Source organism: Pungitius pungitius, chromosome 10, assembly GCF_949316345.1.
Source record: "Pungitius pungitius chromosome 10, fPunPun2.1, whole genome shotgun sequence".
NCBI classification, from domain to species: Eukaryota; Metazoa; Chordata; class Actinopteri; order Perciformes; family Gasterosteidae; genus Pungitius; species Pungitius pungitius.
The window spans coordinates 175668-202535 of record NC_084909.1 but is presented as its reverse complement, the minus strand read 5'-3'; the positions used below and the strand labels follow the sequence as shown (position 1 = coordinate 202535).

Here is a 26868-nt window from a genome sequence, read left to right as displayed (position 1 = left end):
CAGCTTTTGGGGGGAAAGTTTTAAAGTTTTTTGTGAAGTATTCAGATTGCGGCTGAAGGTAAAGTTTTAGCCTCTGAAGCAGATTAATGAGCTCTGCTGCTGTTTGGACATCTTCACCTTTCCCTTCAGACTGGGCCCACTCAGCAGGGGACAGCTACTGGTAATGGGAGGGAGGAAAGGAGACCTTTTAATGAACACAGACCCTTTAGCATCGGAAGCATCAGGGTCTGTCTTCAAGTGTGTAGTAAGTGGAGTAGACGGCATGTACAGCTCAATAGAAATTGTCCTCATTTGAGATGAGTCTCTCGATTAGAGAGTGTTCTTTTTTTTATGCTCTGTTGCAGTTCAGGAGGATTTGGGGCTTAAGTTTTTACAGTAATCGCTTGTCTAGTTTGAGCTATTTTCTCCCCGCCTTAGTTTCACCATTTACATTTGGTGTGTGTGTGTGTGTGTGTGTGTGTGTGTGTGTGTGTGTGTGTGTGTGTGTGTGTGTGTGTGTGTGTGTGTGTGTGTGTGTTTCCCCCCCACAAGACGACCACCAGCCAGGCCATCTTCCGCCTGCAGTCGGGAGTGTGCCAGCTCTTCAGAGACACTCTCACAGAGAAGGGCTTTGTGGAGATCCAGACCCCTAAAATCATATCAGGTACAACAGCTGATCCTGCCCTGGGGGGGGGGGGAAATGAGACTGTATTGAGTCATTTTTGACTTAGGTGTTTCAGTAGAGGAGTGCTGTGTCCCGTGAGTCATCGTTGTAACGTTGACTTCCTGTAAGCGCTGTCTGCCGCTCGCATTGGGCCCGAAGTTCAGTTGAAGCTGAGCGTTTCGGGGAGTAAACGCAGGGCGTGTGCACGCAAACACACACACAGGCGTGTGCACGCAAACACACACACAGGCGTGTGCACGCAAACACACACAGGCGTGTGCACCCAAACACACACAGGCGTGTGCACACAGTCACATGTTCAAGCACTCAGCAGACTGATGAGGACGATGTTTTATGGTTTTATGGACCTTCACACTCTTAGATTTCCACAGAATGGGTTTATTTGGCAGGGGAGGCCCCTCCCTTCCTAAAGCTCGCTCCCAAAAGACTTCACCTCACTGACAGAAAGAAGAGAAGCCACTTAACATTCAAACCGAAGTCTTCCAGACGTTGGTATTTTGTGCGTTCGCTTGTCTCTCCTATCGTGGGATCTCTTACGCAACATCAGGGGCGAGCGAGGACTTGGTATTCGACGTGTATGAAACCTTCCACGTGAATTAATTCATTGTTTAAAGCCTGGAGAGCCTTGATTTATAATGGAAGCTACACATACGTGATTGGGTGTGGTATTTGTTCAAACCTCATCAATTTACAGCAAGTTGCCCTTCAAAGGAATCAAGATTTGTCTCTTTTCTTAGAACAGAGTACATAACAGCGCTCTGGCGTCCTCGGCCTCCCACGCGTTCCTGACATTTGAAATCAACTGTGAAACTTCAGGCACTCACTTCCTCTTTGCTTCAACAGCCAATCGCGTCATCTTACTCCTGCCACCACCATGTTCAAAACTGGCGCTTTTATTTTGGCGGGCACGTGTAAATCAACACTGTGTGCTTTCACAAAAACCGCATCTTCCGGTCTGCCAACACCCAGAGTGTGTACAGGGAACTGTTGGTTGGTTGGTGCGGTGCGGACCCCCACCCTTCTGTGGCCAGACACACACACACACACACACACACACACACAGAGAGAGATGTTTTGGTAACGGTTTCCAGTTGAAAAACAGTTGAAACTGTAAATATCAATTACTCAAATTGACTTTTCAGCCTCCAATAATTTGCAGTCAGAATATCGGTGGCTCAGTTTCTGCCGTATGAATATTCTAATTTTCTCGAAAAAGAGAAAAGAAAAAAATGACTAGCTGGCTAATTAGAGTCCCAACTGTCACGTCTACTGATCAGGCAACAGTTTATCATCATTATGGGGGAGGGGGGGGGGGGTTGAGGGGGTGTGTGAGTCTTTGAAATGACAGCGCTCTGTTTTCTGCATTTGTCTATAAACATCTATAAAAATGTTTTTTTTTACTCGTCAGTGTCCACTGTGTTGTGCAGGCAAGTGGACATTTGTCCTCTAACCGTTTTGTTTGTCCCCTTCCAGCTGCCAGTGAGGGCGGAGCCAACGTCTTCACCGTGTCCTACTTTAAAACCAGCGCCTTCCTGGCCCAGTCCCCCCAGCTCTACAAGCAGATGTGCATCTGCGGGGACTTTGACAAGGTCTTCTGTGTGGGGCCGGGTGAGAACAACCGACTCCCCCCTCCCCCCCCCCTATAACGAGCAGCGCCGTGAGAGGCGCGTTAACCCGCGGCGGCGGCGGCCTGACACTCTGCGCGCGGGGCGTTGAAAATCTTGACAGCCCTCCCTGTGTTGCCCCCCGTAGTTCTTTAGGGAAGCAAAACACTGCCCCCATCTGACTAGGTGCACAACACGTGGCCCGCCTGCCATCGGGATTCGCTGCTCGCTTGTTTGTTCCTGAGGTGAAACTTGATGGCGATCGACGAGAGGCGGCTGCTCCCTCTGCCCATCGGACGGAGGTCTTTGTTTGTCGCTCTGCAGGAGAAGTCGAAGCGCTTTAAGGTCATCGCTGAACAGCAGCAATGTGCTCACCGCCGTTGCCGTAGTTACAGTCGCACAACTGCAGCGAGGAATGGCAGCGCTCGTTGTGACACGGCGTGCGTGTGCACACACCTGGTTGCTGCACCGCTCGGCCTTATGTGGGATGAGGACCCTTAAGCCGTCAGACTGCTCCACCTGCCTAAAGACTGTCATTTAAAACAGACAAGCTCATTAGTGCGCCACAAACACGCTGCACAACTCGGGCTCATTACACCTTCTCAGGTTTATCGGGCCTCCAGCCACTGATTTCTACTCGTCACAATAAATGTTTGTGGTAAAATTACCGTTATTGTGGCACCAATCAGGAAAAATGGTAGTTTTTAGTCGATGCTTGTTGGAAACACATAGTAAATCATGCTCTGATGAAGCAGAAAAGTTTAATTGGCACACAGTCTTGACCTCATTTGTTATCCTGGAACGATGCTAAATTTAGTGTGTTCGATTGTTAACTTCTTTTTCCCCTTTTTTTTTAGCCCAGTTCTAAATTGCGACCTGGCGATGTGCACTTTTTAAGGATGCTGACATTAGATCTGCATCCTATCAGTTTTCAGGGCGGAGGACTCCAACACGCACCGCCACTTGACCGAGTTTGTGGGTCTGGATATTGAGATGTCCTTCAACTACCATTACCACGAGGTGATTGACTCCATCACTGACACCATGGTGCAGATCTTCAAAGGCCTGAGAGACAAGTAAGATTAGGATTCACCCCGTGAAGCCATGGCTTGTGTAATACTTGTGTTTTGTCAGCTCCTCTGTGGTATCTGGGGTGTAAAATTCAGATGATGACAGAAAGTAAAATATTGGGGGTTTTTTTAGACCTTGAATCGACTGAGTGTCGTCAACCATGGGGCGTTATTGCCTCCTAGTGGTGATACTCGGTGCAGCATGGAGCTGGTGAAGCTGAATAAATGGATATACAAGCACACAACAAGTGCTTAACGCTCTTCTGCTATGCATGTTGTTTTTTTCACTCCATCACAGCGGCACCGCCGGTGCATTTCAGTGCCAGTTCATCATTACCCATTTAATTGTTGTTGTGTTTTTTGCGGGAGCTGCACTTGTAATGTTGTTTAAAGCAGCGGGCATGGTTGGAAGTAAAGAATGTGGGTGAATCTGTCGGGAAGAAGGGCTTGACGTGTGCGCGCCTGTCTTCACCAGCTTCCAGACGGAGATCCAGACGGTAAACAAGCAGTTCCCCAGTGAGCCCTTCAAATTCCTGGAGCCCACGCTGAGGCTGGAGTACACCGAGGCCGTGGCCATGCTGCACGAGGCCGGGGTGGAGATGGGTGACGAGGAGGACCTGAGGTCAGGAGACATGCGGCTCATTTCATTGGATGAAAGCAGAAATATACAAATGTTTAAAGAGGAAGTAAAACATTGACCAATAACTTTTTTAAATAAACCACGTCACGCTGTTTGTGTAAAACCACGACAGGATAAGGAAATAATTTGTTCATTTCCTAACGTCTTAGAGGAAAATAATGTGAAACCATAAGGTAAAGATGCGTTTTAAAGTCTCTTTTTGTTTTTTCTATAGTACGCCCAATGAAAAGCTGCTTGGACGTCTGGTCAAGGAAAAGGTACAATTAAAGGTTTTTGTCATAAATATTGATGAGTTGCAGGATTACATCTGAGCTACAGTGAGCTTTCTCAGAACTTTGCTTTGATGGACTTAATTGATATAGAAATATTGATTTACAACTTGACAAAGTCCTGAATGATGTATGATGAGCTATAGTGCACAACATATTAGCAACAAACAGGAAGTAGCTCAGCAGTTTGTGTCACAAATGTAATTTAAGCTTTTCAAATACGTTCTGACTGGATGTTCCTTTGTTTGTCGTCCCCCCCCCCCCAATAGTATGACACTGACTTCTATGTGCTGGACAAGTACCCACTGGCTGTGCGACCCTTCTACACGATGCCGGATCCAAACAACCCCGTAAGTCCCCCCCCGGCTACATAGTGAGAAATGTGCCTCGGCAAATGTTGTATGAATTCTTGCCTGAGGGACCTGTGGTTGAACTCGCCTCCCTGCCAGGAAGCAGCTTCAGAGTCGCCAGAAAAGACTCCTTGGCAGCCTGTGCCTGTATTTAAGGACTGAAACACAATGAGAAATGTTGCTGCAGTGACGAATTCAACTGAAGAACTAAAAGCCTTTTTGTAGCGTCTGGCGAAACCTGCAGGACGGATTGTGTCACAGGATTCTGTTGTTTTTAATTCTATGCGGACTGTAACCGTGGCAACTTGCATTCCTTCATCCATTGTCTGTTTCCCCTCCTTTTCTTGTTGGAGGAATCTAAACCCGTATAGGTGACTTTTTCCTTTTTGTTTTTGACCAGAAATACTCCAACTCGTACGACATGTTCATGCGGGGCGAGGAGATCCTGTCTGGAGCTCAGAGGGTCCACGACGCCCAGTTGCTGACGGACCGGGCCAAACATCACCAGATCGGTGAGAGTAGTGCGTCGAGATGGCTCCGATAAAGAGGCATTAAGTGATTCATGTCTCTCTACAGTTTGATTTACAACAGCAGGAAACGTGGCAAGTAAAAAAATCGCCATCTTTTTGTTTTTCCGATGCTACAGATCTGGAGAAGATCAAGGCTTACATCGACTCCTTCCGGTATGGAGCTCCCCCACATGGTGGTGGAGGCATCGGTAAGGATTACCAGCTTATTTTTGAGGAACCTTTTTGGTTTTTAGTTTAATTGAAACACCGATGTATGGGAACAATATCCTGTATGTGAACATATTTGACTGAAGCGTCGTGTCTTGCAGGCCTGGAGAGGGTGTGCATGCTGTACCTGGGTCTCCACAACATCCGTCAAACCTCCATGTTCCCACGTGACCCTAAGCGCCTGACGCCTTGAACCCTGAACAACGACGGAGCAGAGGCCGGTGATGGAAACCGTTGTAATCCACAGTTCAGAAGGGGGGGGGGGACAGAGGAGCCACAAAGATGAGAGAAGGAGGCGTCGGTGGGTAGTACGTTTATTGTCTAGCAACAGCAAATGACACAAAGTGGAAGAGCATTAGTGAAGTTCATGTCAAGCTGCTCACACTTAAACACCAGTGTTTGTCTACGTTACACGTTGTTTCCATGGAGATCTTTAAAGAAACCTTCCTCATCAGATCTGAGTCCTTCTACCAGAACAGACTAAGTACTAATGATCCCCGTCTCCAGCACTGTGCCTGCAACTAAAGGTGGTTTGTACATCTGTAGAGGATTAAATGCAAATAATTAAAACCTCTGAAACTATTTACTTTTCGTCCTTTCTTTGGATCATGTTTTTGTGTGTATTGCCCTGAATTCATCTCTCTTGGCTGCATGATGCACATTTGACTTAAATAGCTCTAGAAGAACAAGATGAAATGATACCCATCAACATGCTTTAGTCCCCCCCCCCCCCATTCAGTTGGACAGGTGAAAGACTGAAAATGCTCCACACAGTACAAGAATAAAAGTGCTCATGTGGAACTGACATAAAAAAAGTATTAACCTAAACGGTTAAAATAGCTTTGGAAATGAAAAACCCACTTGTTTACATCATTGTGTCAAAACACTTTATTCAGCAGCTCCGCCACTGACCTGAAGGATGAAGAGAAAGATGTGAACAATGTCAATGTAAAGAGAGAGCGCTCCGTAGATGTGCTCCTCAGGGCTGATGGCCAGCTCCCGATTTCCTATAAGAACCTGGGTGTTGTACACTAAAAACTAAGAGGAAATAGGAGAAATTACCACAAAAAAGGAATTATATTTAATTACACACACACTTCAGCTAAAAAGCTGAGATGCAGACTCACCAGAGTGTAAACGATGGCTCCAATTGCAGCGTAGAGCATGTGCAGCCAAGGGACCTGATGAGTGACACCAGAAAGGTTCTGAATGTGGAATCGGTCGCTGGGACTCACACCGAGAAACCCAAGCACAGAGGAGGAAATGAAAGAACTTGACCCGGGAGAGTCCTCACGTATTGGAAGGAGAGGACGACGGCCGTGACGACCCCGATGATCATGAGCGCCACGGAAGCAACGCAGAGGAGTCCCCCGCATGACGTGAAGTCCACCTGTGGAGGGAGTCTGGAAGTCAGTATGCTGGAAGACAATCCGGATCAGGTGGAGGACGACACAGAAATGTGTCATGCAGCAGCAGATAATTGTAGTCGAGTTGCATGAGACGGACAAGTTGGATGCACATGTTTTCCCTGAAATGATGATAAATATTTAACTCAGTGCCTCGTTCTTACGCCCTCTGAGCTGCAGAGAGACGCACTTCACATCTCCTCCTACCTTGGTTTGGAAGCAGAAGACTGTGACGGCTACGCAAACCAATGCAGTTATTCCCATGGCGAGGAACACAGCCTTTGTTTCATAGTAGCTGTTAAAGATACAAATAATGATGAGAGCAAAAGGTGACACGGGGTGTAAATGCATCATCAAAGTGCTTTATTGCCAGAGTTTGAGACAAAAACTGACCTTGAAATAGTCCCAGTCATGTAAGACAGAGCGAGGGTCTGTAGGATGGAACACAAAGACAATACTTTTTCAGGGTTTTTTTGTTTTCTTCTTTGTTTGGCTTTTTTATTCCAGTAACTCCTCATAAATCTTGTTAGTTTGGCTATAAATGATGTGGTGGATCCAACCCAATGTTGCCTTCCGACGCAACACCCGTGACAAAGAATACTTACAAATATTCCCAGCAGCAGAAGATTCCATGGGAAACGTCTCCTGAACATGTGAGGAACATGTCAGTATGGTTATGGGTTACGAATATTAATACAAGTCCAAAACTATTCTTGATGTTATGAACCAGCTTACCTCGGCCCCTTGCAGCAGACAAGAATGCAGTAAACTATAAAATAAACCACACTGTGGAAAGATAAATCACTATGATTGTTGCTGTATACAACAGTGTGTCATGAAAAAGAAAAAGCACTGAGAATGTTGTGTGATCTGGGGAGTTGTGATGAAAGTGTGTTATTGCTTTGTTCCTGGAGTGCAACTCACAAAGATCCCCAGTAGATGCCGGGGTATCTGATGACGAATTGCCTCACTGGGTCACTACGAGAGCAAAGACACCAGTAAACCTCCGTCATCAGATGCATTCAACTCTGGAATATTAGACTGATAAAAGAGGGACACTCACACGAAGGTAAAGACACCAACAACTGAAAAGGTGACGGCGAGCTGCGCTGTCAAAATGAAGTAAACCTGCCCCGCAAACACAAAGCCTTTTCAGTGGTTAAAGTAAGACACAAAGTACAACGGTTTCGTGTTACACGGACAATGATTCCTATCAGTACCTTTCTGATGAAGGCGTGCCGAATGGATGTGCTCCCCCACTGGGGGCTCAGAAAATCCCCCACGTCTCCTGCCGGAAACAACAAAGTGGCAATTCAACTTCTCCCAGAAGCTCATTCAATGTAAAGCAAGACGTGGAAGAACTGTAAAAGTCCCGTATCATCTCTCCAGAACCTGGGTTGGATGGGGGCACTCCAGCAGACAGAGTGGGTACCGTGGAAGGCCTCCCGGGCGAGGGGAGGCCCGGCGACGCCCACACCGCCGCCTGCGGGAGGACGCCTTCCTGACCCCAGTAGCCAGGCGGGCCAGGGTACGTCCCCCCTCCAGGGCTGTAAGGCGGAGGTGGTGGAAGAGGGGAGCGGCGCTGTGGCCCGTCGGGGGGGCTCCCGTAGTTGGGATGGTGGAGCGCATCCTCGTACGACGGAGGGTTATCAGCTTTAGACGTCATGATCTTTCCTTTAGGGAGAGAACAAGTGAGCGGGCGTGACACTTTTTGACAGGTGCATTTATATTCTATGGAATCTGCATAAAGCATACGGTATGTATTTCCATTTTTCATGGTCACGTTTGTTAAAAGGAAATCTGTTCATTGTAACATTATTATATGCAAAAGCTACATCACAACTCGTCATACATCAAATAACCTAATCATATTAGAACAATTATTTAGTAACACAGACACAAATTAAAACATAAAGGAATAAAAGGAATGAAGAAAAACATATAGCTCACCTGGCTGCTTTCACAGTCCGTCCTTTCTCTCTTTGGAGAGTCGCAAACACCACAGGTGGATGTCATCATTGTAACAGGATATGAACGCTGAAACTTACACGGCTACCGATGTGTCTCTGAAGAGCACCGTGAGACTCTGGGTGCCTCAAGCTGCTGTTCAAAATAATAAGAAATACACCTGAATGAACAAACCTCAGTGTTGTGGCCTACCTAATACTACTGCCAACACAAGTGTCTTCCCGAGAATACATATATAATATATATATATATATATATATAATTTACAGAGAGCTATAATATATTATTTTCTCTCTAAGTAAACCAACATGTTAGGCTCAACTGTCTCAGAATATTAGGCTTTGCTAAACTATTAAAAGTTTCCAAAAAAAACAGTTCTGTATTGAGGAAATTCAATTAATTAAATGTCAAGTTGAGTAGTCAATGCTGATCTAAAGCCTTAAAAGAATAACTAAGTCGGCCTAATTCATTTTAATTGGAATCAGTGGTCATTTATTCCTTCTTAAGCACAATTGTTGCAGTACTCGCACGTTTCATCTTTTCACAATGAACGCTTTTTTTATGGCGTACTTCTTTTGTATCTTTTTTTTGTATCTCTTCACTTCCGGGGTCGGCGTGCGCGTCGTGCTACGTCATCGCGTCGCGCTCAGACGCTATGGCGCTTCCTGATTGGATTGTAACGTTGGCGGCCGCCGCATCTTTCAGCTTTCTCTTATATTTATGTGTTGTCCACAGACGCAAAGGACGAGTTCTGTGCAGAAAGCTCTTGAGCAAAGTAATGGCGCGCTCAGAGAAGCCGTTGTTCCGAATCGCGTGAGTATGACCGTCCTGGTTGAAACAACATTTAGTTTCATACACCGCGAGGATTCTCGTAAGATGCACATAATCAACGAAAACGCGTTCAAACGTCACCGAGATACAAGCCGCGGTGACAAAGGTGACAAACGATGACAGCCACCGTTTAATTCTCCATTACGGGACACGACGTGTTTACAGCTACTTATTATTAAGATAAAATGACATCCGAAGCGTTGCTTCTTGGTTGAACCCTGTTGTCCCTGTTGTGTTAAGTGGTGATTTACGCCCCTTGTCATCAGACAGATGCTGACATGACAAGGTTAAAAGTATCCCCCCCCCCCCCCCCCCCTCCCTCCCCAGGTACGCGCTGTACACCAAGACCAGACTGGGCTACATGTTCTACAAGAGACAAATGAGGAAAGCCCGAGAAGACTTCCCTGCTGGTCACTCTGCGGCTCAGCCCACGGAGATGGACGGTGTGGATTCATCAGACATGAGATGCCTTTTAGAAAAGAAAGAAAAGAAAGGGCCTTGTGTTTGACAGCATATTGAAGAGTACGCATGTTGTCACCGTCATAATTCTATGCCTTCGTTTGTCCGCAGGTATCAAAATAATTCCAATCCCCGTCCTGTCCGACAACTACAGCTACCTTGTGATCGACACGGCCTCCAGCGTCGCGGTTGTGGTCGACCCGGCAGACCCTCAAACGGTTCAGGTGAACTATAACGGTCTGATGTGGCCTTCGGGTCCGGATGCGACGCAGCTTTCACGTCACGGTTGCCATGCAGATGATGACGTTTTCCTAACAGGCCGTCTTTGAAGGATGCATCTGTGATTTCATTGGCTGAAATAAATGGCTGTTTTGGCTGTACGGTGACATTTCGTAGGTGAATTGCACATAATATAGAGAGACCAAATACTATATATACTGAAGCTAAGATGGGAGCTAGCATGGTACTGTGGATGCTTTTAATATATTTAAAGAAATGCTTGAAAAGGACTTGATGGAGAGAATGAGACGAGAAATCTGGTGCGACTGATTGTAGACGACGAACCACATTTATCCAACACACAAACTTGAAGTAGATCTGGGACAATGACGCCTTTCTTTTGTTTAGTCGGGTACAACAAGAAGAGCTGGATGTCAACAGTTATGGAGATTGAAAATGTTAAAGCCACATTGTATTTATAGCCAGAACTTGGAAGTGGCTGCTGAACTGTTGTTTGATATAATTTTATTTTCAGGCAGTTCTCGAGGAAGAGGGAGTCACTTTAGAAGCAATACTCTGTACACACAAGCATTGGTAAGGCCTTTTTCAGTAGATTCTTTACATAGAGCTAAGCCTGGTGTTGTTTTTCCTATTTAACATGGATTCTCCTATTCAACCACAGCAGGGATTACATTTATTAGTCAGGTCTTCCTCCAGACTTGATCTAAAACAAAGAGTATGTGGTTATAACTGCTGATTTGAGGTTTTTGTCTCGTGTGCACTCACAGGGACCACAGTGGGGGAAACAAAGGCTTGAAAAGGATTCACGCCGCATGCAGAGTTTATGGAAACGCAGCCGATAACATTCCTGGCCTCACGCAGTAAGTTCCTGCTTCCCGCACAATAAGCCTGACCGGTTCCCCCTAGTAGCAGCTGACTGAACATCATCACAGTGTGGAGAGGCCTGTTGGGGGACCCTAACCCTTCATCCAAACCCACTGTCTAACCACTGTGTTTATTTAAATGATGACCCTTCTCTACCAGAAAAGCCTTTTGTAGTTCTTTTTTTAGGAATAAACCATGTTTTCCCAGCCCCCTGTCGCACAAGGACTCGGTGACGGTCGGCCGCATGCACTTTAAGGCGCTCTTCACCCCTGGACACACCGTGGGTCACATGATCTACCTCCTGGATGGCCAGGCGGTCGACGCGCCCGCCAGCCTCTTCTCTGGTGACCTGGTCTTCCTGTCGGGATGTGGTGAGTTGTGACGGATCGCACAAAATACACAACAAGTGAGACCTCCTGTGAGGTCTAAATAGGCGAAGTGAGACGAACGCCGTAGCGTTGGACGATATCAGAAGACAATAAAACAAAGTATTGTCCAACACGAGGCTGCAAAGAGAGACATGCGTATAGAACGCATGCTGCAGTACCCGTTAGTGTCCACACGGGGGCCACAACCAAGAGGCAGTAAGCACAATTTTACATTCTGAGATCGATTAAACTGATCAAACAGCTCGATCTCTTTTTACTTGCATTTTGTATTTAGTTGCCCCAATGATTGAGGGTTGATTTGTCACATTGATGGGAGTTATTTTGTATTCTTTTGGATTTTCAGTTTAAATATTGAATAGGAGACTTCTCTTTGGTTCTGGCTGGTTCATCCCACGGGTTACGCATCATTTTGTTTTACAACAAAAGCGTCGCCTTAACTGAAAACCACAAAAATGTGCAAAACCTCACTATTTCCTCGAAAAGATCATTATATTTCTGCATTGCCTCTAAGAACAGACACTGTGTTGCATTGCCTCTCCCTGAATCTCCTTACAGCCTAATGTTTAATACCATGTTTTGTTATAATCTCATTGCTTCTCCCTTTGTTGTTTTCACTTACTTGTTCCTCGGGGTAGAAATGAATTTAATTACAGGAAAATTGCAGGTCTCTAGGACATCATTAACAGTACAAATGATTGAATTCATATTCTTATAAAATATGCCTTGTGTATAATCATGGGGTTCTTTTTGCTGCTCTATTGTCTACTGTAGAGCAGAGTTTTATGAAACCAGCTTTAACAAAGGAATTTGCTAATTGGCCTTTTCCTTCACTCCCAATAACCCCCATGGCTTGTGATTAATCACAAATGAGATGTCATTCTGAGGAGCTGACCAGTTCAAAGTATTTCAGATTGACACACATCCTGTTGACTTAAGTCAGGTCCTTTTGTGCTTTGTTTCTTCAGGGAGGATGTTTGAAGGCACCGCCACAACTATGCTGTCCTCTCTGGACACAGTGGCCTCTTTAAGTGATGAAACTCTGCTTTGGCCTGGTAGGAAAATAACCAACAAGTGTGTCAGTGTTTGGAGTGATGCACACGTGGCGGGGGGGGGGGGGGTTGTAGATGTGCTGCCGTCCCCATTGAGGTCTGCTGTGGTCTCTCTCAGCTCACGAGTATGCGGAGGACAACCTCCTGTTTGCGGCTGAAGTCGAGCCTCGCAACGCCGCCAGGGAAGAGAAGTGTCAGTGGGTCCTGCAGCAGCGGAGCCAGAAGCTGTGCACGGTGAGGATGACGCGTTGTGCCTCCGTCCCACGACCCCCCCGGAGAGAAAACAGGTTCACTGTCCACGACCTGGAGTAGTTCATCTTCCCTTTCTGCTGAAGGCAGCTTCACACGTTTGTAATAATAGGCCCTTTTTTTATTCTTTTTTTTTTTTACAACCAACCTTTAGCTTGTCAGCAGGATACGAACAGGTGTTACTGATGACTTTAACAATGCTTTAAGTGCCCCAGTGAGCCTGAAACAGAAGCATTGTAATGGAAGCCATCCATCATTCCTTTTAGTGTTTAGTCTTTCTCCACGTTGTACAACACAAGACGATCAGTGGGGAACTTCACAGGTTTTACAGCACACCTTCATCCATCAGCTACAATGTGTTTTGTGGCGAGCAGCGAGAGCTTCACATGGAACGACGTGACGGCACACTTGAACCCTTGTTTTGAGTTGCTTTTAATTCTTCTGATCCGGGGTTTGATCGTGTGGTTTGGTCATCTCGGGGGGTGCATAGCAATACGTGGGCTGCTTTAAAAGGGGGAAGATGATGCAACAGCGTCACCTATTGGCCACATGGCCCCATGTCACGTGTCATGTGTCATTCAGTAACACAGGCCTTCCTCCCTGCAGCTAAACGGCATGGCACAGAAAAGGATCTGACAAAAGAAACGTTTTATGGCTTGTCCAGAAATGTTTTGTGCCACATTGTGTAGCCGTCAGCTGTGGCTCGCGGTTGTTTTCCCGAATGAGTGCGCCTGCTGTCAGGAGACGGCGTGCATCAGCTCTGACTAGAGCAGCCTTTTGTTGACGTTTTTCAGAGTCCTTCCACCATCGGCGAAGAGCGGCAGTACAATCCCTTCCTGCGCAGCCACGCCGCCGAGCTGCACCTGGCCCTCGGCGTCCAGCAGCTGCAGGATGAAGACTGGACCCAGTTCAGAGCCCGCGTGCTGGAGGAGCTGCGTAGATGCAAAGACCTCTTCAACCGGAGATAGAAGCTCCACCAAATGAGCCGAGAGGACTTCTGGCTACGAGGTCCCGGATGGGAGGTGGAGCTGTTCATGGAGAGGGCATAAAGTCACCTTTGACCTTTTTATCAACCACTAGGAACATAGTCACAACTTTATTTTTCCTTGACACTAATCAAAGACTTACCTCCACATTTTTATAATAAGTAGATTTTTGAACAGAGCTCAATTATTTCTGTGTCATCGAGGCATTAACTCGTTTCTATCAAGTCATCAAGTCGGATCCTGTTGAGTGAAACAGCGCTGCATTCTGCAACAGTTCATTTTAGCATGTTTAGCTAAATGTATTTTTTGTTAATTATTTCAAGTAATTCATTGTTTAATTCATTTCATGAAAGTTATGATTTTGGGACCTGAGTGAGTATTTCTTTTAACTTTTTAACAAGTACAGTAAAATCACGTCTTGCTGTTGGTACGACTAGAACAATGAACCTTTCGTGTGCTGAAGCCGAGAGCCGTTTAGTTGTTAAAGAGATGTTGATTGTGCTCATAGTGTTTAATTCTTCTTCTTTACTCTGGGGCCCACAGGTGTTGGAGGTGGAAAACATGTTTTCCAATTCAACACTTGTTTGTACCTCTCGGCATATTAGGAAGGCAGAATGAGTATGATTGGCAGGTTGGGGGTGTGTAAACATAATATTCAAAGCTGACCCCTTTTCCCCCGGGCTCAACAACACGAGAACCCCCCCCCCCCCCCCCCCCCCTCTCCTCCAAAAAGCCAATCCCAGATGTATTGGCTTCGTCCGCCCTGCGTTGTGTTTATTTAGTGTTGCACTGCGAGAACATGAAGAACCTTCGTGAAGGACACGGCGCCTTTAATGAAACCTGAAGAATCCAGCAAACTGAACACTTAAGTCTCCATTATCCCTTTTCCTAATATTTAAGAGTACAATGATGATTCATTTTCTTACATACGAGACCAATATTTCATATCCAACTCAAAAACTCTAAAAACTGTACATATGTATTTTTTTTAATATATTGGAGGGTACTTTACGCTGTGATGATGCAAATGATTCTTGTACAATAAACAGTCTTCCTCCCACACGCAGCCTGTTGTCTCTGCTGTTTGTTGCAGCCTGAACGCAGAGGAGAGAACCTTTAGATCCCTGCGCTGCTCCTGCAGTGGAGCTCGTATCAAAGCGCCTCGTCCCCTGGTGATTGTTGACTAAAATGTTATTCTGTTTGTTTGATGCAGATTCACCACATCTTATTTGCATATGTTTGAGTTATGAATACCACCACATGGGAGAATGTTTTACTTCAGGTTATGTTTTAATGAGGACAAAAAATGAAAGTAAACTCCTTCATTAGAGCTGGGTATGGGTTATTTTTTGTCTTTATCAATGTTCAAAACTGACAGCTGAGTTATTTCTCCCACTGCTAAAACTTCCCTAAACTCAAACAAGAGAATAACCTACTTTATGCACATGAGAACACTACTCTACAAAAGACCAAGGCTGAACTGAACTTTGTTGACGGAGCAGCGTAAGAACACAGAGCAGCACGCTCATCACAGACCTGTCGGTCCAGCTTCTGCATTTGAACCAAATCATTCATTTATTTCTTCTTGCTAACATTATAATGCCCTCTAATAGTCTAATTATACGATGCACTAAAATACAGTCGGAAGCAATGGCTCCTGAAACTCTTAATCAGAAATATAAAGCGCCACCACAAACGGGCGTCCTGATAACGATGTACACGGTCTGATGGCTGCATGTCTGACCTGCTTCATTTGCAGTAATTATTATTAGTACTAGATCATATCAACATGTCTGAAAGAGACCTGTTATAGATTCAAGTTTTTGATCGTAATCAACAACTACCCTCCTAGACTTCAGTCCTACATCCATTCGATCTGATCACTACATATACTTCAGTATATATGTATACTTTGATAACTGTTCTGTTTGCTTTTGATATTTTATTGTACATTTTAATGTTTGTAATTACAACATTTGTCAAACGGATCAATTGACATAATAGCTCAGAATTATTGTTGATAATTTTGGTAACACAAGGGATTGCTTTATGTTTTGTTTACAGTGTTTTTGGATAGCTATTTAATACATTTATTTAACTTATTACACTATGTTCAGCATATTTTTTAAATCGTATATTAATTCATTAATTCACCTGTATAAGGCTCTCCTAATCTCCTCCACTCCATCTCAGTGACTCACTCCGCTCCGTGTTTTCATTCTCTTCCTGTTGACGTCAGAAGCCGGAAGTAGAAACGGAAATGCCACACAGGTAGTCTTCAGGCTGGACTTGTGTCATCACTATTAACTCGGCTTTCCCATCGAGATGTTGAAGGCGGTTATTCTTATTGGAGGCCCGCAGAAAGGTGAGAATACATCTCATCCCTGTCTTGTTTTCAGAGGCAGCTGTACTTGTTAAAGCGAAGCTAAGTGGCTAATGCTAACGAGACCTCACAGGAGCAGGCTGACTTTGTTTATATCCCTGACGTGGCACAACGAGGAGTAAACAACAGCACTGTCTGCTATTACGTTATGAATAAATAAGGGATGCCTTAAATCGTGGCTTTAGGACACACTATTCAGTTCGGCCACATTGAATCCCTCCATACAGATCATGATTATTTAGAGGAACCAGGGGAAGATATTACAGGGATTATGGGCTGCCTTATCACTAAAATGTGTATCTATAAAGTTCAGGTCCAATGGTCCCCAAAGGTTAAAAAGTCGTGTGTAAATGGTAATTTCAAATACCACATTTTCTTCAAGGATGTTTCTATTTATAAATAGGAGAACACGTGATGTCTCTCATAGTTTAGTTGAGGCTTCTTGATGGTTCCCAGTGGACCTGGAGTTTAAAACATGACGTAATTCCCAGCCGTTGCTTTGCAGGGACGCGGTTCAGGCCGCTGTCCTTCGAGGTGCCCAAACCCCTGTTTCCAGTGGCCGGGGTGCCCATGCTGCAGCATCACATCGAAGCATGTGTCAAGGTGAGGGGCGCTGACCAGTACCACATTGTGTTGTGATTCACATAATGAAACCAGTCCAATGAAATGGGCGTTTTTTGTGTTACAAGGTACCAAATATGAAGGAGATTTTGCTCATCGGCTTCTACCAGCCAAATGAAGAACTGAGCAGGTTCCTGTTGAATGCACAGCAGGAGTTCAAGATCTCCATCCGGTAAACGGCAGAGTTCAAAAGCAGCTAAAAGAGACCTACTAGTTTACTAAGTATACAGATCATCACTTATAGCAAAGGTTGATGTGCTGATATAAAGGGGGTGCTGGGAGTTATGAGAACTTACTGCTAATATGTCAACTTCATTCAAGTCTTGAATTATTCAGTTATTCATCATGTGAATGCTGACTCGGCCTCAGGTACCTGCAGGAGTACGCCGCCCTGGGCACCGGAGGAGGAATCTACCACTTCAGAGATCAGATTGTCGCCGGTGGTCCAGAGGCCTTCTTTGTTCTGAATGCAGATGTTTGCTCAGCGTTTCCTCTCACGGAGATGCTCAGCTTCCAGAAGGAGCACGGCGAGCCAAACAGCTTCGTTATTCTGGGGACGACGGTGAGCGATCACAGTTTTTACTTTATTCAATAAGAAAAACTCCCTATTTATTGTGTATTGAATATCATTAAATATCAGATCTAGTTCCTAATTTGTCCTAATCTGTACAAGCAGGCGAACAGAACGCAATCCTTGAATTACGGCTGCATTGTTGAAAACGACAAAACAAACGAGGTATTTAACTATTTCATTTCCCCATATTGTCACCCATTTCTCTTCCACATTGAAACAACTTTTGCTCCTCTTTTTCTTTTCTTTTTTTTACACTCAGGTTTTGCATTATGTGGAAAAACCGAGCACGTTTGTGAGCGACATAATAAACTGCGGCATATACCTGCTGAAGCCCGACATCTTCCAGCACATCGGGGCCGTGTTTCAGAAGAACCAGCAGGACATGTTGTTGTGAGTCCAGTCTCTGGTCTCTGGGATGCCTGTGATTTCCATTGGTTCCATATCTTCATTTGTCCTTCTTCCCCCCCCCCCCCCCCCCCTGCTGTGATTTCTTTGCTCATGCAATCATCAGATTTCCATACGATGGGTAAGTCGGTGCATTCCGGTGGCACGCGGTGTAGCTGTAGAGCACATAGTGTGGTTTGGGCTTTTATGTGCACTGCCTTTGTCACTGTCCTGGAGACACTGCGCCGTGGCCGTTAAAGTCTAGTTGTGCTTATTGCACTTGGTGTCACGGAGTCCGATGACGTGTCGTTGCTGTTGTGCATCTAACTCGACGGGGGGGGAATAACATCGACTGGTCCTGAAGTGAAGAGCTAATTGGTGGTCTGGTGTTAGCTTTGAAGTTCTGTCGTTGTCCCCGTTGTTTCCTTAGCAAAAGACCCACTAGAGCGGCAGCACGTGGTGAAGCGTGTGGTACCCCGATGCATGTTGGACTTGCTGCACCCCGCTCACTCACAGACGGCATAAATACACATGGGATCAATAAACGGATTTAATTCCTCCCATCAGCGTGGTGTAGTAGATCTAGCATTGAGCACCACAAGGACGCCTGAAATATATTACCAAAGGTCAAACCACATCTTTCACCCACTAACATCAATAGCCCCTAAATCAAGCCAGGTGCTGATTCGGCAGAATAATTGAACACATCAGAGATACTTGATAAGAACGGGATGGGTTGTACTTTAAAGTCTCCGGGGGGGGCCTTCGCCTCAAACCACATCCCATCCTTCGACACATTCCTATTTTTTAAAATATTCTTTTCATCAATATTTAACGGTGTGTTTCATCTTGCGGCTCTCACAATCCACTACGCCAGAGACCCTGATTAATATGGAGCACTTATGTTCTGGATCACTACGAGGTAATCAGCTTTGGTTTCAACTTGACACCATCAAAGTTTACCACTGATGCATCTTAACTCACGCCTCTGATTTAATTCTAGGGGCTGGATTGCAGGGCAATAAATTCATGTTTTCCTCTGGCTTTAAAGAAAACTTTACAGTTCACGGGGAAAAATATATAGAAAGAATATTAAAGAGGACAAAGCTGACTATTTGTGGTACGAGGATTACTTTCCGTTTATTTAACGGTTCACTCGTCAGTGTTTGTAGCTTCAGAGGAAGAACACACTCAGGTCATCATATAGTACACACAGTCGGGGGGGGGGGGGGGGGGGGGGGGCTTTATTTGTACAAGGTTTAACTGTATTCATTTAATCTGACGTCGTAGTGAAATGTGAGCAGAATGACTCTCACTTTCTGCTGATGTTTTTCTTTCTATGACGGTGTCTTGTTGTCTCTGCAGAGAGGAGCCAACCAACGGCTGGCACCGAGCGGAGGCCATCCGGCTGGAGCAGGACATTTTCACTGCCTTGGCAGGACGAGGCAAACTCTACGTGTATAAAACCCAGAGCTTCTGGAGCCAGATTAAGTCTGCGGGGTGAGTGCACACGAGGGGCCTCGTCTCTGTCAGACCCTGGAGGTCAGAGCAAAGGTCGCAGGAGAAGAGAGACACTGGACTTTGGGGTTTTTGGCTTCATTGTATTCCCCTTTGACCCATTTACGATATTAACCATACTGCACTTTTCTGAACAAGCCCATTTGATATTCTTCATCTGTAGCTCTGCAATCTATGCCAGTCGGTTGTACCTCAACCAGTACCACACATCTCATCCCGAGAGACTGGCCTCAAACAAGGCGGGAGGGCCCAAAATAAGTGGTAGGGTTTATTCGCCTTCTTTATTCTGTTTGTAACATTGCAGAGGAATCTGTTCATCTTCCTTCTCCCCTCTCTAGGTAACGTCTACATTCACCCCACTGCCAGCATTGACCCCTCGGCCATGGTAGGGGTCCCGTCCTACTGCGTGTCCACCTCCGAGAGCCTCCTGTTTGTTACTGAGGCCGCTTTGAAATTGCTTTCTTTACTCATCTAGTTGGGACCAAATGTGTCGATTGGCACTGGAGTGACGATTGGGGCCGGCGTCCGAGTTCGGGAATCGATCATCCTTCACGGCGCAACCCTTCAGGTGGGGGGGGGGAAAGGACCAGACACACACACACACACACACACACAGAGAAATGGATTGATTAAAAGAGGGGTGGGTAGCGGTTACGTTCAAGGTTTTAGTGAATTACGAGCAGCCGTTGCTTCAAATATCAAATCTCTCTCTCTCTCTCTCTCTCTCTCTCTCTCTCTCTCTATTACCTGCTGACGACATGCTGGCGTTTTATTAGAAACTTTATCCACACTTCAACAGTGACACTTCCTAGAATTTATCTTTGAAGGTCTTCTGTCTCACCAGAAATATTATCCACCAGTAACTCGCACAAAGATGTCATTTTAAACGACTTCATTTGATCGCCGGGTGCCTCCAAAATGGATTCAGACTTATTGCCTTTCGGTGCCCACATGGACACTTTGTTAGTTGAACTATGCAGGACTTCTTAATTAACTAGTTTTGGTGGTAGTGTTTTTTTTCTCTTGTAGGAATAGTATCAAACTCTAAAGTGAATCCAAATGCAGGAAGAGTTTCATTGTTATAGGAGATAAGGGGGGGGATGCTACACACTGCAGAGTGGATGGCTGAAACACTTCTACCCCGGGGGGGGTTTCCTCTGCAGGACCACTGCTGCGTGTTGAACAGCATCGTGGGCTGGGACAGCACCATCGGAAAGTGGGCCAGAGTGGAAGGAACTCCGAGCGACCCGAACCCCAACGATCCCTTCGCCAAGATCGACAGCGAGACCCTCTTCCGAGAAGGAAAGCTCACACCCTCAATTACTATTCTCGGTACGTGACCCGGATTTAAACTGCTGTTCCTCAAAAATAACATCTCAACGGACTCATTGCTATTTAGTAGTGAATTTCTAAATGAAAATGGTCCCTTCTAAATGTTGGTTTCTTAGACAAAGGTCCTCTGGCTCTCTGCTGGGATCGTTTATTTAAAGAGGCGTTTGAATGACTTACTTCTGCAGGAAGTGCTTTTACGTTAATGAACTGCACCTCCAGATACAGAATGATTTGGTTTGTTTTTCTCAGCCCAAACAGCCATATTTCTAACTCTAAATAGATCTTTTGGGGCCTCATTCCACTGTACCATCAATGTCTCATGACTAAATACCGTGTTGCTTCTTGTCTTCAGGGTGTAACGTGACCATCCCCTCAGAGGTGATTATTCTCAACTCCATCGTCCTTCCGCACAAAGACCTCAACCGCAGCTTCAAAAACCAAATCATCCTCTAGTGAGTGTCCCTCACTCGGCTGTGCACTCACTGTCACGGATGAAGGACGCCTCTGAGTTACTGTGTGGAAGGTGTCAATAAATGAAGGCGTGTTGGTCAAATAGTTTCTGAAGGATAGGTTTGGACTCGGGTTCGGGTTCTAACCAGTACACGTTGGAGGGATCACGCATGTTGATTCAGCTGTCACGACAGAGGTGGATATAGTTTATTTTATTTTTATTAACTTTACCGAACTGTAAAATAAAGCAGACACTGATTTAATATATTTGGTTCTTTGTAGGGAAGAAAGAGGGTTAGGGAAAAGTTTATTTACAACAACTCTCAAGGGCGTCCTTGAGCACGAGATGAGGCATTATTACTAAATAAAAATGTCTGGATAATAGCTGTGGTTCATTTTTAGAGGTTGTTATTTTCTTGGGGCTCTGATTAAAAATGTTTAGCATCCTCATTGTTTGTCTCAAAAATGGACCTAACATCAATCAGCAGGGTGGAGGTTTACATCGCAATCAAGTCGCGTTTCCTGTTCCAGCGTGAGCACAGCAGGGGGGCTCACACACACACACACACACACACATAGACACACACACACACACACACACACACACACACACGCACACACGATCCGCAACGGCAGATACTTCAATTGTGCATCAGCAATCACTGGAGGGAACTGTTCCAATTTATGAATACAGCACATTAACATTTACTTATTAAGCCCCCCAGCACTCATGAGCACTTCAGCACTTTTGTTACAATTATTGCAAAGAGAGTGTCTATTAAGGATGTGAATTGTGGTTCAGGAACTGCAGCTTAATAAATTTAAATCAAGCCTCTTAACAAACGACCCTGCAGTGAATGGGGTAAGAAGAAAGTGAATTGAGTCCTTTCAGGTTTTTACACGTAGGGGCCGTGCTGTGTGTTGTTGAGGGCTCTTCATCACAAGGTCTTCCTCCTCTTGGGAGGCTGTTCACACGGAAGGCAATCCTAAAGTTGCATGTAACGGGCTTCCCACTATACTATACTATACTCCGCTTTGGGTTGTAATCATGAGCTTTTCTTGTCTGCTTTTTCATTGATTTCTTAATTGTTAAATGTTCTTGTGAAATTTGATTCTTTTTTTTGTGTCTTAAATCAGAGCTGTGAGCTGGTAGTACACCTGTACACATGTGACACCTTTCTTATAGTGAGTGATCTCAAACTTGTGTAGTTGTTGCGTCGAGGAGCCGAGACCACGTAATAAAAGTCCACAACTCTACTTGTTCTGCTTTCCTCTTTATTTCCTTTATTTCTTTGCGTTGGCCGTGTTTTGCCCCAGGACGCACTGCCAGGGAAGGACAACACGTCGCACTGAAGGCACAATCGAGTCGGTGAGATGGCGTTCTCGAGGGGGGGGGGGGTGAAATTGGGCACTCGAGGATACACAATAGAGTGTGCCTTTTCAACCAGAACGCACAAAGACATCCCTCATGACTACAACACCCATAAACCACCACGGGATAAAAGGCCTTTTGTAAATGACGCGTGAGGGGGAGGGGGGGGGGGGGGGGCAAAGTGGCTTCTGATGAGCAACCAGCCACCAGGTCAGCGTTGGTACCAGCAGGCAGTGACCCAGAGGACGGGCTTCCAAGGTCACCACGTACACCTAAATCTGTCCTGTCACATGGTCATTTGACACAGATGCCACTTTATGCAGCATGGACACGTTTTTGCTTAAATGCTGATAGTCTGATTTCATCTGCTGTCATGGTTCATAACACCGAATGCCAACTTTTGTTTTTTTACAGTCTGTTTTTCTATTGAAGTGATTTCACAGAATCTCGCTTTGACTTAAAAAAAAATACAAAGCCATGAAGTTAAATGCGGTTTGATTAAATCCCAATGTTCATGTTTTGTGTGTGTTTCTTTTGTGCTTTTCACCGTATGCTTCGGTGGGTTTAATACCGAGTTGGAATCCAGTCTTAGTTCCACTTCTCAGCAGAATGAGCTTCCATAAACTCAGCTGCTCTCTCGTCGGTCAAATAGGATTTAAATTAAACAATGAGAGAAATCCTAAAATGCGGAGCGGTGCCGCTGCACAAACATGACGTTTTGTTTTAAGCATTTGTTAAGAATCACAGACTTAACTCGGTAATTCAAAAAAAGATAACAATAAATATTCAGTGACACGAGAAGATTCCTCCTCCAAACATTAGACAAATAAAATTAGATCAAAATCCAACTTTGGCTTGAGATCAACCTCTGATGTTGTAAAAAGAAGAAAAAAAGCCCACGAAAAGGCACATTTACTACTGGGAAATCAATTCAAAGTGAACTGAAAAGGACATTTCTTTGCATGTATTTGCTGTTCAAGCTTTGTTGAGATTGCAAAATCGTCTCCAGCTCGAAAGCTCTCAAGTGGAAGGCATCATATCCATTTGCAATTACACTTCTCTGCTGGGTTATTTCCTCACAATCCTTTAAGAGTACCATTATTTTTCATGCGTTGTCAGAAAACCTCACGACCTCTAGTTATATGACGTGTTTCTAGCCCAACAGCAACAGCAGAGGTGCAGAACTCAAAAACAAAGCAGTCAGGAAAGAGGACTGGCCTCCAAACACCGGCCTTTGAATGCTATGAACGTGTCGATGAGGCCTCAGCAAACCAGTTGGACCGGTGTTTACAGGTCGGTTACTGATCAGATGCTGCAGGAAGTCCACAGGGCTGAAGAACTGGTTTACAGAAACAGGAAAAGTCAGTAAACACAGCTGCCCCCCCCCCCCCCCCCCCCTAAAAAAGACTGTTTGAACGGAATGGATGCAATAGAACAAATGTCTTTGTTTGTCATTGATTCATTGCAACAAAGGCGTAATATATCAAGTAGGACGTTGTTATTATTATTATTATTAGGCATTTTATACTTCCCTTCAAAACTCACAGATGAGAATTTTCTAGCTATAATTCGACAGTTTGAATTTTTAAAACGCATCTCTCAAAAATCATTTGTTTGCAACAGTGTTTTCAAGACTCTTCATTAAACAACCCCAATTAGCTTAATATTACCGTGTCATGAAACAGGTGTTGCTAATATCGTCGCTAATTGGCTCATCCTCGTTAAACGGCCCGCTGGCGACCAGGGAGGGAAGCCATCATTTGGCCAAAAGTCACACACTATTCCGTCAATGGACAGGTATGCTGCTGTGAAATAGACTTTTATTTTCATACCATATGAATAGCAACAAAGAGAAAAACAACAAAACTGAACATAAGAAAAGACAAACAGAGAGTGTCTCTCTGTTTGATCAGTTGAGGCCTTTACAATTACATTTTGTGAGTCTTTACAATTGTAAATGAGCACACGGGCCCGTCATCATCCCTTGATCATGTGACCCAAATATCTAACTTCATGCACCACAGTTCTTGGCCTCCTGCAAAAAAACAGAGGAAAACGTAGCCTTGCATCCTACTTGGCTTTCATTCATGATAACACTCATTTTAGTTGAACCCACCCATAGAAAACAGGTAAAGTTCAATCATTTCAAACTGCATTGTATTGGATTTACCCGTTTGTGTGTTTTGCATCGTGATTTCTTCCCTTAAGGGTTATCATTTAGCAGGAATTGCGTAACCACAAATGAAATATTGGTCCTCACTAGCTAGCTTCCAAAGTTTGGTTTTGTTTGCTCTATATAATAACAATCCAGCAGATTTGCCTCATTTTCCACAAAGTGTTCCAGATGTTTCATCGTGTTCAAAAAGCCAAACTGCAGTTCCGATTAAGTAATAGGTCCAGCAGGTCATCCTTAAATTACGCACATTTTCTGTGAAAGGCTCTCCTGACCATTTGCTTTTAGCGTTTTTACTCTCAACGTTGATATCGCATTTGAGTAATCTAATGTCAGACTCCATTCTGTACAAATACGTAAAGTCACATTCACACAGATGCCTGTGAGTAACCACTGGATTCAGTGAAGCCTCGATAATGTGGGGCTGCAATGCTCCTTGATTTATGCAGTGGGGTAGATGGTCCAAATGTATCCTCCTGCAATATTTATTAGGCATGCACACCATCACTCTGCATTCTCAATGCAACGGTTGCAAGTGGACAGAACACTATGCATTGCATAATGCAGACCTGTCACATACACATAATGGAGGATGGCAGTGTGATCATTTGCATTATTTCCATCGGATCATCATTTTGCACGTTGTGTACATTTAAGATTGAGGCATCTGAGGGAACACTCTGTCCTGGGGGGGGGGGGGGGGGGGTGGCTCCTGCCGTCAGACTGCTACTCCTTTAAATCAGACTGCGTATATTTATGTTTATTAACACATTAGCATCGCCAGGTTAGCGTTAGCTGGTCACTCCACTAGAATCATCATGTACCTTTACAGTGTTTTCAGTAACTTGCCAAACTGAATAAATCACAATACTTGTGACTTCAGGCACACGGTCTTTTTGTTGAGATTGTGTGACTGGAAACCTGCTCATGAGGAAGCTCCTTTCCTCCGTGGTCTGCTGCAACAAACTCGCTCAGAATCCACATGAACTATTTAGTAATGGTGGTTCTGTGCTAAGTATAGTAAGAGTCAAAGTACAGTCTTTTAACCCCATCATGGTACATTTCACCCGACTGCACAAACGGAGCCTTGTTAATGCTGAACCAATACTAAACACATCCTCCTGAGAGCAAGTCAGCTGTTGACATTGATATTTGAAAAAGGCATGAAGACGACCCGTTTAGTTGTTCTTTTTTCTTCTTTTTGTTTCATGGACAGTTGTTTATTCCAGATCTCCAGAGGTTCCCCATCTTGTCGCGTTGTACACCCCCCCAGTGGGGCTGAGTCACGGTGCAGTGCAATTACAGGTTGGACCAAAGTGTCATTTCTTATTGATGTGAACTCCTGCTTCCTAAACTAGAACTCGTGCTCAACATTACTCTTTGTCAAAGAAAAAAAAGATGACAAGCTGCCTTTCTCCGCCCCCCAGTAGAGGGCACTGTGGGCATTCATTAAGGCCAGGGTCTCTGTGTCCGACCCCCCAACCCTCCCACCCCCACCTCCTTTGATTACAGTGTTTGAGCGAAGCTGTTGGTCGACTCTGTGTATATTAGATTCAGGGAGGGTGTTTCCCCCCCTTTACTTACTCCTCTCATTCCCTGTGCCCCTGTAACCACAGACAACACACCCCACATTCAAATACATCACATTTCTTATTGATCTAGCAAACCTTTGCAGAAGATAAGAAGGTTGTGATCCCAGCGCTGGATAAAGAATCCTTTACCTCCGAGCAGGTGTTTGCTGATATATTCACCAGGACTTTTATTTCACCGAGATGTGGATTCAGTTATATATATATATATAACAAACATATATCTCATGACTCATTCTACTGCAGTTTTTGCATTGTTAATATTGAACAAATGTGTATGAAATTGATTAAAATAAGAATGAATACACCAAAGAGTTCTTCCAGGTGAGTCTCTTTTAATGCTTTCTGTTGTAGGAGTTTTATTAATGGATCTTTTGTGTAGAGTCATTTAATTTTTCTCTTGTGCACCTTTTTCCTTTCCATTCAGTCTTCCCTCCTACTCTTCTCCTATTGCGTCCTGATTCACACACACACACACACACACACACTGGCGTCCTCTCAAGTCTCATTTTATGGATTTTCTTTCTATGTACATAATCATGATTCTAGAAATAATTGTGCTCTCTAAATGAAATGCTCTTCTTGATAAAACAAGTCATGAGTCTGATGGGTTCGGCTGTGCACGACCCGTTGTGCTCCTGGCTGTACAAAACACTGTTTATAAAACATTCCAAATCATCAGTAGGCGACAATAACA

The 26868-nt window shown here is 44.8% G+C and overlaps 4 protein-coding genes across 7 annotated transcripts in view; 3 read left to right on the top strand and 1 right to left on the bottom strand.

Annotated features, from left to right (window-relative positions):
• dars1 (aspartyl-tRNA synthetase 1) overlaps positions 1 to 5916 on the top strand; it is an 18096-nt gene extending 12180 nt beyond the window's left edge. The window contains exons 8-16 of the mRNA XM_062564858.1: positions 418 to 643; positions 2138 to 2272; positions 3197 to 3344; positions 3814 to 3960; positions 4193 to 4235; positions 4517 to 4597; positions 4998 to 5109; positions 5244 to 5315; positions 5436 to 5916. Of these exons, the coding sequence (XP_062420842.1) occupies positions 418 to 643; positions 2138 to 2272; positions 3197 to 3344; positions 3814 to 3960; positions 4193 to 4235; positions 4517 to 4597; positions 4998 to 5109; positions 5244 to 5315; positions 5436 to 5527 (1056 nt within the window). The 3' untranslated portion in view covers positions 5528 to 5916. The remainder of the gene's footprint in view (positions 1 to 417; positions 644 to 2137; positions 2273 to 3196; positions 3345 to 3813; positions 3961 to 4192; positions 4236 to 4516; positions 4598 to 4997; positions 5110 to 5243; positions 5316 to 5435) is intronic.
• Positions 5917 to 6083: 167 nt separating this feature from the next.
• On the bottom strand, positions 6084 to 8930 carry LOC119228896 (protein lifeguard 3-like). Of its 2 annotated transcripts, XM_037488884.2 has the most exons (12): positions 8691 to 8930; positions 8133 to 8414; positions 7961 to 8028; positions 7804 to 7868; positions 7665 to 7718; positions 7476 to 7526; positions 7346 to 7385; positions 7134 to 7171; positions 6948 to 7035; positions 6629 to 6724; positions 6462 to 6515; positions 6084 to 6372 (listed from the first exon to the last, which is right to left on the bottom strand). In XM_037488884.2, exons 2-12 carry the CDS (start codon positions 8404 to 8406, stop codon positions 6223 to 6225), a joined length of 978 nt encoding a protein of 325 aa, XP_037344781.2. In that variant the 5' UTR covers positions 8407 to 8414; positions 8691 to 8930; the 3' UTR covers positions 6084 to 6222. The 2 variants fall into 2 exon arrangements, with proteins under 2 accessions (XP_037344781.2, XP_062421095.1); XM_062565111.1 differs by lacking the exon at positions 8691 to 8930 and having other exon boundaries at positions 8133 to 8436.
• A 228-nt stretch (positions 8931 to 9158) lies between these two features.
• pnkd (PNKD metallo-beta-lactamase domain containing) lies at positions 9159 to 14841 on the top strand. Of its 2 annotated transcripts, none has more exons than XM_037489459.2 (9): positions 9159 to 9521; positions 9867 to 9982; positions 10110 to 10222; positions 10753 to 10811; positions 11006 to 11098; positions 11310 to 11473; positions 12457 to 12543; positions 12659 to 12774; positions 13584 to 14841. In XM_037489459.2, exons 1-9 carry the CDS (start codon positions 9364 to 9366, stop codon positions 13755 to 13757), a joined length of 1080 nt encoding a protein of 359 aa, XP_037345356.2. In that variant the 5' UTR covers positions 9159 to 9363; the 3' UTR covers positions 13758 to 14841. The 2 variants fall into 2 exon arrangements, with proteins under 2 accessions (XP_037345356.2, XP_062421119.1); XM_062565135.1 differs by having other exon boundaries at positions 9511 to 9645.
• Positions 14842 to 16008: 1167 nt separating this feature from the next.
• On the top strand, positions 16009 to 22292 carry gmppaa (GDP-mannose pyrophosphorylase Aa). Of its 2 annotated transcripts, XM_037489194.2 has the most exons (13): positions 16009 to 16140; positions 16664 to 16761; positions 16848 to 16951; positions 17149 to 17341; positions 17456 to 17515; positions 17613 to 17743; positions 17865 to 17879; positions 19103 to 19237; positions 19419 to 19516; positions 19594 to 19640; positions 19731 to 19823; positions 20419 to 20587; positions 20940 to 22292. In XM_037489194.2, the coding sequence occupies exons 1-13, from the start codon at positions 16101 to 16103 to the stop codon at positions 21038 to 21040; spliced, it is 1284 nt and encodes a 427-aa protein (XP_037345091.2). In that variant the 5' UTR covers positions 16009 to 16100; the 3' UTR covers positions 21041 to 22292. The 2 variants fall into 2 exon arrangements, with proteins under 2 accessions (XP_037345091.2, XP_037345094.2); XM_037489197.2 differs by lacking the exon at positions 17865 to 17879.
• Positions 22293 to 26868: the final 4576 nt, after the last annotated feature.

Coding starts and splice junctions, on each gene's coding strand:
- pnkd (XM_037489459.2), top strand. CDS start 9,364: ATGGCGCTTCCTGATTGGATTGTAACGTTGGCGGCCGCCGCATCTTTC. Junction 9,522..9,866: donor AAGCCGTTGTTCCGAATCGC/GTGAGTATGACC, acceptor CTCCCTCCCCAG/GTACGCGCTGTACACCAAGA. Junction 9,983..10,109: donor TCAGCCCACGGAGATGGACG/GTGTGGATTCAT, acceptor GTTTGTCCGCAG/GTATCAAAATAATTCCAATC.
- gmppaa (XM_037489194.2), top strand. CDS start 16,101: ATGTTGAAGGCGGTTATTCTTATTGGAGGCCCGCAGAAAG. Junction 19,238..19,418: donor AGCCAGATTAAGTCTGCGGG/GTGAGTGCACAC, acceptor CTTCATCTGTAG/CTCTGCAATCTATGCCAGTC. Junction 20,588..20,939: donor ACCCTCAATTACTATTCTCG/GTACGTGACCCG, acceptor TCTTGTCTTCAG/GGTGTAACGTGACCATCCCC.
- LOC119228896 (XM_037488884.2), bottom strand. CDS start 8,406: ATGACGTCTAAAGCTGATAACCCTCCGTCGTACGAGGATGCGCTCCAC. Junction 8,029..8,132: donor AGTGCCCCCATCCAACCCAG/GTTCTGGAGAGA, acceptor TGTTTCCGGCAG/GAGACGTGGGGGATTTTCTG. Junction 6,516..6,628: donor TCGTCCTCTCCTTCCAATAC/GTGAGGACTCTC, acceptor GTCACTCATCAG/GTCCCTTGGCTGCACATGCT.